Raw genomic sequence first — 10973 nt, 5'->3', positions numbered from 1 at the left:
GTCGAGCTTGAAAACAATATCATAACCTAAATTTATGCCATGAATTATGTTTGCTCAGCATCTTTTCAATATTCCTTACCTGTTATATTACCTGATTACTGTTATGTTGTATTACCTGAAATGTTGGAAAAGCCTTACATGCGTCTATGTTACGGGAAAATCCTGGTGGCCCTCCTTCGGCAGTGGTCTCTGTGGTAAAGCCTGAAGGAGTTTATTGAAGCATGAGTACCGCTTGCCGGATAGCTCTTTAACGCTGTTGTAACTATCAGAGATTGATAAGAGATACCATACGGTCGTTTCAATACCGCCGACAAAGTTAGATGAAGCCTCTCTAGGGTTATACAAAGGATCCGAACGCCTCATAGATTTTTCGTCTTCGTTAGCCTTAGCTGCAGCCGAACGTGCAATGGGAACGCATGCTGCGGCTTTTTCACGTTTACCTCATCCGCATGGGTAACGTGATGTATAATAACTTGTCCGTACGATAAACCAGGAAACGAATAACACGCGCCATAATTTGAGATGAACAAGCCATATTTATTTTTCCTCACTTGCTATTGACATAAAATGAATCCTCACGACAAGGACAACGAATCCAAAACGCGGTTGTTGTGAAATGCCGGCAAGGCATACTGCGAGTTTTGTAATGCCACTAAAGCAGTAGTAATACGCCCGTCTCTATGTTAAACAGTACCTCGCAATAATACACGTTTACATCCAGACGCCATCATCTAAAGGTTAAAACGATTGTAGAATTTAGCGATTGAAAATTGTACTTTTATATAAACAGTTTCCGGAATACTTACAGTTTTGAGATAAAAATTAAGAGAAGTGATATTATCGCTGCAGAAAAAGGTATGAATACCCGTTTTCTAAGCGGAAAATGCTCCATCCTCAGCAGAAAAGCAATTCACAACCTTCCGGCTTCGTCCGAACAGAAAAATGAATCGAAATGTCAAATAGAAATTACACCACAATTTCCTCAATTTACCACATTTTTTTTTACCCGCATACGATAGTTTTGCTAGTTGGTCCGTAGATGGCGCTGCTTATACCAAAACAAACGGTTTCTCTGTACATGTAAGAAATTATGGCTCTTTCTGTTTATACAAAATATGGCTCTTCCTGCTCGTGCAAGAAAATACGGCTCTTTCTGTTCATGCAAGAAAATATGGCTCTTTCTTTCTCGAATCGAATTGTCACGACAAATGTCACAACTTGGGAGGCAAAAGTTGTTTGTGTTTCGCGCAGCGAGCCAACGGAATACTCGGAAACTCAGGAATACTGCTCTCAGGAAACAATAGTACAATCTGTGTATTTCTTGCAGCCTGCGATTGCAGGACGAGAATTGGATTGTAAATTCTTTTCGGCACTGACCTTGCTTCTGGGTCTTTTGTAGAAAATGTTAAATGCATTAGGTGTCATCGTGTCCGGAAGATTGGTAGGTTCAACATCTTGCTGCACGCGATACCGCTTATCGGGCATATCCGGGTGCAGATAATCGTAACACTCTTATTGAAACGCTTCTTCGTCCTTCCAGGTGCAAACTGATTTCCAGCAAATAAATGAATCACATTTTCTAATCAACATTCCGGACGCGGACAACGTAAACCATGTAGTGGTTTTCCTTACCGGTACAGCGCCATTTCCCGAAGGAATGGCCGGAGGAGGTACTGTAGTTCGGTATCGTACTATCTATCGTTTCAAATTAAAATCTACCCTTTTCCCTCCCGGCAGTGTACTTTAGCTGGCCCGATCCAAATGCGCCTCCCAACTGGCAACTGCTGGGTTACATCTCCAACTTGAAACCGTCCGCTATATTCAAAATTTCTCAGCTCAAAAAGCTGGATGAAATTGCCGGCCAGAACGCAATGATGAGCAACGTGTTCGGTAGCAATCTGCCGATCTCCCACATCGCCCAGATCGGTGTGTCGATCGAACCGGAAACAGCGCTAATACAGCAAACGCCTGCAACGGTTAGTGTGAAAATTGTTTGCCTATTGCCTGACCAGCTCGATTCAATTTGCCCTCCACTTGCAGACGACGTCCAGTACCTATTATCAGTTCGGTCAGAAGATTCTGGAGAACTTCTTCAACTTCGTCAGCAGCTTCTCGGTGACTCAGACCCAGATGGCACCAAACTTTAACGAAACGTACGTTCCGCTGTCCACGCTTCAAACGTGGTACACCAACTTCGAGCGCAGGTTACAGCAGAACCCCAACTTTTGGAAAAACTAAATCTCTGCCACAAGTTTGTGATACGGGCACGGAAGGAAAACAGTGGTTTTAGCTAGCGTGTGAAGTATCGAAGCTTTCATTTGTTTTTTGTAATCATGCGTGTTTATTGTATAAATAAAAACAGTTAAAACTCCGTGTATCCATAAGCGTACTGGCGTACGTTTTATCCACTGGCCGTTCCGTTAATCGGGATTGCCGTTGGGTTTAGCTCCTCACCAACACGCTCTATCTCTTCCACGATATACCGCATTGTGGCGTGACTCGGTCGCGGGTGGCACGTTACGACCATGCGGAAAAAGTTCCCGATGCCCTTGTGCAGCAACGGCACGTAGCAGATCAGGGTCGTGCCTCGCTTAACCATGCGTTCCTTAATGTCGGCCGTAACGACGTACAGCCGTTGCCACCAATCAGTAGTGTCGCCGGCCGGTTCCTTTCGCATCCAGCTTGGCACATACCAGAAACTAATGTTGGTGTATTGGAATTCTTCCAGAACGAGCCGGAAACCGTCCCGATGGCGCACCAGTTCATGAAGGTAGCGGGCACACTCAAAAGCGTGGTCCACGAGGTCCGCCAGTCCAGCCGAGCCACGTGCCTTGTACATGAGCCAAAACTTGAACGCATCTACCTTGCGCCCACACTGCACACTCTTGTCACCGGTATCGTAACGGATATCGTAGAACTTGTCCTGTTGGAAGAGGTAGTCCGCGTTAGCCGCATTACACTCGTGCAACAGACCCCGCTCCTTCAGCAAAAACACCGAACACTGGAGCGGTGCGCCGAGTGTTTTGTGCGGGTTCCAGGCTAGCGAGTGGGCTCGATCCGCCCCGGCAAGCAGGTGGCGGTGGGTGGTTGAAAGTGCTGCCGTGCCACCGAGACATGCGTCAATGTGCATCCACAACCCGTAGCGGGCACAGACGTCGGCCACGGCATTGAAATCATCGAACGCACCTAGCACCGTCGTTCCGGCCGTCGCATTAACGAAAAAGGGTCGTCGACCGGAAGCGAGCACCGACTCGATGGCCTGTTCCAGCTCTTCCGGAATGATGCGCCCTCGACGATCGGCCTTAACCTTTACGAGATTGTTCAACCCGATTCCGAGCCAGTGAACGGCCTTCGTGATGCTGTAGTGAGCCTGAAACCAATGCCGGAATATTGTTGAGCGGGACATACGACCCTGCAGCGGCGAAAGTTCTTACATCTTCCGACGTGAAGACCACGAGAGGTGCTGGAAGACCGGTGACACCGGTACGCTTTACATCCGGTATCGCGCGGAAGCGTGCGGCTACGATCGCGTACATGTTGGACATGGAACCGCCCGGACAGAGGATACCGTCCGCATTGCTACCGAATCGGAACAGCTCCAGGCACTTCTCGATCACCGCGTTTTCGATCAACGTGAATGTCGGGCCCACCTCGAATGTGTATCTATTTTGTGCGGTATTATTAACGAGTTATTAGATACGTGAAACCACCTGGGAAACATTGGGCTAGTTCTCACTCACTGGCTAGTGTTGAGTGCCTCCGTAATCCAGCTGCCCGTCAATCCGTACGGATCGACACCGGCAAACAATTGGTTGTGGAAGTGCTGATGTCCCGTGCGGACCGAATAGCGTAGGACCTGCCGGATGATCCGCTCGATCGCCGCCTCGCTGATCGGTGCCTTCTCATCCATCGGGAAGTGTATCAAGTTCTGCGCAAGAATAGAAAACGTAAACCGGTCAAAGAACTCAATATCTTGCTTGCGTACTGCGGTTGGTAGGTGGAAGTGCTGCGTGTTGATTGATGACGCAAAGCCGGTTTCCCTTTAAGTAGTTTATTGTAGGGGTTTCATTGTAGTCACTATCGCAGCCTACCATCACCGACAACGGTGGACGATAGCGCATTTGGCGATCGTTAAAGTTTCTCTCGCGACAAACACACGGCCATTACCGTTCCGCGATGCGAAAACGTGATTCGCGTGCGTTAAACACGTTCGAGTGGACTCGAAGATATGCACTGCAAATAAGTCGTTCGCTTACTTTATGTTGCCGGTCACGAAACTTACTTTGAGATCCGCAGGATGTTCAAATTCTACCACCGGCCGCTGGTTAACCGATGGGCCCAGGTAGCCTTCCTCAGCCAGCATTCGACAGACGCGCTCCAAAATGGTCCACTCGTCATCACCATCTTTCGTGTCTGGACACTCCGATCCGTTGTTGGCGCAGGCCATTCCTTGTTCTTTAGTCGAGCGTTGCACAAACAGTGAGCGCGATACTTGTTCTGCGGCACGACTGCAATCCGGATTTGCCGGTCCCAGACTCGTCGAGCGGCCTACTTATCGCTGGCGTGAGGGAAACACACACCGATCAGTGGACACCCGCTAGCCTTGTGTGGGTGACTGTGGCCACACGAATAATGCTGCGCATGAGCTTGTCCTCCTCAGTTAATGGTGGTTTGGCAATTCGTTTTTATTTAGACGGCGACGCACGATAACTGCCCCAAGTGATAAAGGCAAAATATGCGCTCCACGAGAGCGGTAAAAGGAGAGAATTGTTTGAAAACATTGGCTTTACGGATGGTTCCATTGGCCCTGGCGATATGGAGGATGCCCGATGCTCGTTCGGGTAGGGCAGGGACACGCGCCCCATCAATCAGCTGTTTACATTCGCCGCCCATAATAAAAACCAGTTGTGTAAATTGCATCCCGCGAAAGTACGCACGCTGATAGCGGTATCTGTGCACTATTGGTTTACTTGCATTTTTTCCGTCTTCGATTGGTGAAACAAATGACCAGACAACGGCGAGACGCTTATCGCACTCAGGCGGAGTTACTGTGTCTGAGCAAATATTTTCAAATACAAGGAACGCAAAAAGTCCGCGACAAGTTGAATGACGTATTTTAATATGCAATAATCTTTCAACAGCATAACGGATTCCATGGGTTTCTGCCAGATTTTAAGCTGAAACAAAACAATGTGGTCATTTTAGAAAGTTCGTTTAATTTTAAAATGAAAAATTTCAAGTGCGTTTTACCTCCTTCGAAATATTTCGCATCGGAAGCATTGCGAGAACCGAACTCACACCCAGATGTCGCTATAATCGCAAACATTTTTAAAATAGAGGTCACATGCAGCCGTTCTGGGCAATGGTTGTAACAGGGTCGCAGCTTCTTGGAAAGGTCGCCATCGGGGTCGAATTAGGGGGAGAATTGAATTTGAGAATCGAATCTCTACCGGGAGCTTCTCTACAACGGACACGTTTCAGTGGCAATGACGCGTATTTGGTGGACGTTATATAGAAGAAGTTTTATCATAACTCGAATAGCAGAATTTCGTGAACGTGACCAATTAATTTCACGAGAATGCGAAAGTGAAAAAACAGCATTTCAAAGTAGTTCAGTTTGGAAATTCGACCATTTTAGTTCGGGGACTATTTGAAAGAATAATGTTTGCTGTAAATAAAATATGTCTTTCTTTCTCAAAATAACCTCAACAGAAAACATGACGTTGATTTAAAAGATGGTTTTAGTCTTTATTCAGAAATGTACTTCCGATTGCAGTAACAATTGCTAAGCTTTCTCACAAGCCAAAGTAGATGTTTACATCTCGAACCTAGCGAACGGTTAGCGCGTGTGTTAACAAATTTTATCGTACGCTACAATTACATACAATTACCGCTCACTGAATCGTTTCATCAAAAGCCATAAGCATTCTTTGTTTCTTATCCGTAAAAATTGTGTGTCTTTGCGATTTCGTTTTAAGTCTTATCGATGATTGTTTGGGCCAGAGGCGTTGGAGTGAAATTCGTTTCATATTTTCGGCCTGTGCTTCTCTCAATCGCTAAACAGTTTAACGAAAATTATGTTAAAATGCGTCTTATCTTTTACGCTCAATATGAGCTACGGGAGTTCGCCGCACCCGGGAAGTCCATCGCAACGCGCCGAATCATGTCTTTTCTTCTGCATTATCTCCTATGTATCACTAATTTCCGCGCTTAATCTTACAACCTTAAATCAACATTCTTTGCAACAGTGTTTCGTCTCATTTTTCTCTGCTTGCTTACTTCTATTCGATTCCGCGACTTATTCGAAACGCAACAAATGTTCTTTGCTAAACCCAACAACTTGATTAAATGTCTCCTTCTAACTTTCGATGATCATGAAATTTTGATTTGTCTTAATTGCTTGAAGATCGCATAACGTTTGGAAACACATTTACACTAATGGCACACATTGGCATTGCAAGTTTCTGCTTCGCTACCGCTCATCTACCCATGCGAATGCGATGAGGGGCGATAGTGTCACAATTTGTCGTTTTCGCTATTTTTAAATACTTTTCTGATTTTTTCACCCTTCTTAAACAATTCTTTTGCTGGTCAGTTCTCCTATGTCAGGTCCCTTCTCAGCCACCCATTACAAACTACCAACTGGCGGTCAGTACTTATCCTCGTCCATCTCGAGCTGTCGCGCGTGCCGGATGTTGTTTGGTCCGTGCGAGTTGCGCTTTATCGTGGCCGTGTCGGACTCGTTGAACGATTTCACCAGTATCTTCGGGGTATTGTTCCCGATCGCGCCCCCGTTCACGTTGATCGACTTCACCAGTGTGCCGTTGCCGTTCGAAAGCTTTGAACCGCTCGCATCATTGCGAGGTCCCTTGAAGGACGACTGTCGTTTCGGTTTGTGGCTACCATCCGTGTACTGCAACGAGAACGAGAACAGCCGGAAAGATCAACTGTTGAGTCCACTCTCGTTCGCCAAACTTTCCGCGCCAACTGTGCTTACATCTTTCGTCGGTAGCGAGGAGTACTGGTTCGGGTAGGACCCGTAGCACGGTGAACCCTGGATGGCCTTCAGGCCCTTCGCTTTACGTTTCGTGTACTGCATCGTGGCGAACCAAGTAATCGGACAGCAAATGAACGCCGTTGCCAGGACGACGATAAGGATGATCAAGAACGACCCTGCGGACGCTCTGGCCACCGGTGGCTGCGGACCATCTACTGAAGAGACAACAACAGTTGGTTTAAATTCAATCCCTGGCCAAAGTGGGACGTCTATGTTACCATTGATTTGTATGTTGCCACAGGCGCGAATTTCACGATCGCTTCCCAGACACGTGAGCTCCCCGATGGACGAGACGGAGTGCGGCTGGAGGCAGATTCGGGTCCGTACCTTTTCGTTGTCTGCGTTGCACACCGACCATTCGCTCCATTCGCCCCAACCGAGGAACGCTACAAGAAAATAATGCGTCGATAATGTTCCGTTTTCTTGTATAAAGTTTAACGCGCGTCACGATCACTCACAGTCACAGCTGGGCATCTCGCACGACTCGTACTGGACACTCTTGCCCTCACAGTCGTTCTCCAGCGCGATGCCACCGGCCATGGACAGGCACTGCCGAGTGCGGGATCGTGTTCCGGTACCGCAGCTCACGGAGCACGGGGTCCAGTCGGTCCAGCAACCCCATTCACCTTCAGAGAGATGAAACAAGACCAATTCGTTAGGCGGATTCAATAACTATGTCGTATGTTCTGTAGTATGTCGTCGTGTATAAAGGGTTTAAAGCACATTAATCGATACCTACCCTTGCATGGTTGCGTGTTGCAGGCCCGCTTCGTCCGGTTGAACCCGGCACAGTCGAGCTTTTCACAGCTTCGGGTCCGATACTGTTGTCCACCACCGCAAGACGCGCTACAGGGACTCCAGGAGCTCCACTCGGTCCACCCATCATCTCCTTCTTCACCGGCCATTCCGCCTCCTGCGCCAGTCAGGGCATTCGGATCGACCGATCGTTGACAGGAGCCATCCGGTTGGCAAACTCGCACCTCCTCCTTGGGCGTAATCTTAAGCAACGCCGAGTCTGCGATCGGCGCCTTACAGGTAAAGCGGAACCGCTTCTCTACGTATCCACCACCAGCACCACCCGTTGACCCATTGGCCACGGTGAGCCACGGGGTCCAGGTGCCAGCCTTGCGTATGTCCGGGCACGGTTGCGTATTACACACCTCGTAATCGAAGTGACATCCGGAGCAGTCCATGCCACCGTTCTGCGGGACCGGATTGTCACACTTACGGCGCCGGATCCGGAATCCACCGCCACAAACGGCACTACACTCGCCAAAGTCCCCGTACGGTCCCCATCCGCCGTCCACCGGCGGTTGTTTCGGTGCCGGGCAGGGCGGAAGATGTGAGCAGTAGATTTCGGCCCGATCCTGACCCACGCACACTCGGCCTCCGTGCGCCGGCTTCGGGTTCCCGCACGTGCGTCGCCGTGTCTTCACCGCCATACCGCACGTCTGCGAACAAGCGGACCAAGCCGACCACTCCGTCCACCCGCCGTGCACGGTACAGTTCGTGACGGCAATGTGCATTCCACTGCATCCTTGGCCGCCGTTCGTCGGGGGAGGATTGTTACAGGTGCGCGTCCTGCACAGACACGTGTCCGTGTTGGGGGCGAAGTTCTCCCCAACGCCGATCGGCATCGGTTGCTGCCCGTTGACCTGGGCGCACTTGAACCACTCGGACCACGCCGACCAGCCGCCGTCGACTGGTGCCGTCAGCACTGGGCACTCGGTCGCATTCTGCACCCAGTACTTTGCCAGGGTGTCCCCGTTCGGTGCGACCGTACACGCTTCCTGCAGCTCGTTCCACCCGCAGTACGGGTCCATCGCGTTGAGGCAACTGCTCCGTGACAGGTGGCGTCCGCAGTGGTTTGAAGGAATGCGCATTAGTGCCAGGTCCGTGGCAACGTACAGTGATTCCGTGTCCTTCACGTACTGCAGCGTGCGTATGCGCGTCTCGGGCAGCGCCTCCGGTTGCCAGATCTCGATCACGCACGTTTCTTTCGTGCGCGGCAATACGGTCACCTTCTTGATGTGCCCCGCACTTGTCGCGACGTACATGATGTGGACCCGTTCGTGTAGCTTCGTCGGGATGATGTCAATCGCGATGTGACTGAAGCGCTCGAGCTCCGCGTGATGCAGCGGACGTCCCATCAGGGGCTGCACTGCCTGATCCATCAGCTGGTACTTGGATGCTTCGATCAGTGACATGTGACGTCCGGTGCTTCCGCTTGTCCCGCGGCACTCGTAGTGGTCACGGTTGCCGACCTCCTGCGCTCGCCAAGCAGCACCTTTCGATTCCTGGTGCTTGAAAGCTCCTCCAAAGGCGGCCTGTATGGCGGACATGTTGTATGCGCAGATGGCCGATCCGTGGATGCTGTTCCTGTAAAACGCAATACGGATTAGTATCCATCGAGGGGCCTACGATAATCCCAAATTTTTGGTCCCACGGTACTTACTCCGGTGTGGTGAAGGTGGCGTACAGAACACCCTCGTCGTGTGAATACACCATGCCCTGCACCTCGTTGTAGTAGAATGGGTAGTCTCCCGGCAGCGAGCAGTTCAGTCGAGCCTTCACGAACGAAGTCCAGTTGTCCTTCAGGATACCGTAAGTCCCGCCCGGGTCGTTCTTGCAGACGCGCGCGATCCTCGAGTAGACGATTTTGCCACAGTTCATGTACTCCACGGCCGCCTCACGCAGCACGAAGTAGATGAAGCCACCGTGCTCGAAGCTACCCACAAACTGGGGTTCGTTAAGGAGTGCCGAGTTGTACTGGACCGTCCGCAAGATACGGGAACTGTTTTGTGCTATGTCCGACCGCAGGATGGCCGAGTCGGAGCCGGAGAAATCGGTCGCCGAACCGACAAACAGCTGGCCTTCGTCCGACGTCAGTGCCGTCATGTTGGCGTGCGGGTTGAACGGACATTTTGCCACCCCGTCGTCGTCCCGCTGCACCGTAAGGTCCTCCATCTGTCGCACGGTACACCGCGGGCTGTAGGCATGCGTACCGCACACGTACACCTGGCTACCGAAGCTTTGCAGTACCATCACGTAGTTGCGGCAGCTTTCCTCCGACTGGCCCTTCTGGAGACAGAGGGCACGCAGATACGACGGCACTTCCCATGCTGCCCGCTCGATTACGTCGAGCCGGAGTGAGAACCGAAACAGGTTGTCTCTACGGAGGGATGGAAATAAGAAGCAAAATTAAACATTGAATGTGATAAACGCCATTATAGTTCGATTTCGACGCGATCTCAGTTCGGTTTAAAGAAACCCAGCCAGCCCAGGAATCACCGCGAGCTGACCGACGCCATCTACAAGGCGCCTGTCTTTGGGGACGGGTGTTGCCAAAAATTGTATGCCATTCCGCCTGCGACACCCACGTCCTCAGTTTCAAGTTCCCAAATGTGCATATCTCGTCGTTCCAGAAAAGGAAGTGGAGCCACGTCTTGGGCTGTGTGGGTCCTCATGTGTGGGCTGTTCAGACGATTACCGTCGCGAGCCGAAAAGCGACCCACAATGAAGCCACCGTCGCAGGTCACCTACACAGAGCGTGTAGTTTGGAGCGGTGGTCCACCAGCCGATGCGGTTTTGAGGCGCCAAAAGTTAATGGTTCTACATTTTTGCATATTTCGTAACCCCGTGTCGTCGGATTTCTTCTGCGTCGGTGAAGTGGTTTGCGACAAACGAGAGTTTAATGCTGCCACACGCTCGAGGAGCACATGGAGCTTAACGTCTATGTTACAGAAGCGCAGTAATAAATCTTTAGGATATAAAGTATTTTACGGAACCTTATTTTAAGAATTTTACTTATTTAACGAATGGGATCCCCGTTGATAGAGTAGTCGGAAACGTTCAACGTTATCACGCAGCTGTCCTGGGTTCGATTTACTAGACCGGCGAGACAGGGGGCTTGGGC

The 10973-nt window shown here is 50.3% G+C and overlaps 3 protein-coding genes across 3 annotated transcripts; 1 reads left to right on the top strand and 2 right to left on the bottom strand.

The window, feature by feature from the left end:
- Nucleotides 1–1256: 1256 nt before the first annotated feature.
- LOC131209151 (protein OPI10 homolog) lies at nucleotides 1257–2376 on the top strand. The gene is made up of 4 exons (XM_058202149.1): nucleotides 1257–1441; nucleotides 1541–1670; nucleotides 1738–1976; nucleotides 2041–2376. The coding sequence occupies exons 1-4, from the start codon at nucleotides 1403–1405 to the stop codon at nucleotides 2236–2238; spliced, it is 606 nt and encodes a 201-aa protein (XP_058058132.1). The 5' UTR covers nucleotides 1257–1402; the 3' UTR covers nucleotides 2239–2376.
- LOC131209150 (cysteine sulfinic acid decarboxylase) lies at nucleotides 2339–4460 on the bottom strand. The gene is made up of 4 exons (XM_058202148.1): nucleotides 4283–4460; nucleotides 3741–3928; nucleotides 3435–3663; nucleotides 2339–3370 (listed from the first exon to the last, which is right to left on the bottom strand). Exons 1-4 carry the CDS (start codon nucleotides 4445–4447, stop codon nucleotides 2402–2404), a joined length of 1551 nt encoding a protein of 516 aa, XP_058058131.1. The 5' UTR covers nucleotides 4448–4460; the 3' UTR covers nucleotides 2339–2401.
- Nucleotides 4461–5750: 1290 nt separating this feature from the next.
- Nucleotides 5751–10368, bottom strand: LOC131212131 (semaphorin-5B). Its single transcript, XM_058205879.1, has 7 exons — nucleotides 10349–10368; nucleotides 9513–10229; nucleotides 7797–9436; nucleotides 7516–7683; nucleotides 7276–7443; nucleotides 6998–7212; nucleotides 5751–6913 (listed from the first exon to the last, which is right to left on the bottom strand). Exons 1-7 carry the CDS (start codon nucleotides 10366–10368, stop codon nucleotides 6650–6652), a joined length of 3192 nt encoding a protein of 1063 aa, XP_058061862.1. The 3' UTR covers nucleotides 5751–6649.
- Between the last annotated feature and the right edge of the window lie 605 nt (nucleotides 10369–10973).

Source organism: Anopheles bellator, chromosome 2 (genome assembly GCF_943735745.2).
Source record: "Anopheles bellator chromosome 2, idAnoBellAS_SP24_06.2, whole genome shotgun sequence".
NCBI lineage: Eukaryota > Metazoa > Arthropoda > Insecta > Diptera > Culicidae > Anopheles > Anopheles bellator.
Note: the sequence above shows the minus strand (reverse complement) of the source record. Positions and strands in the feature narration are given on the sequence as shown.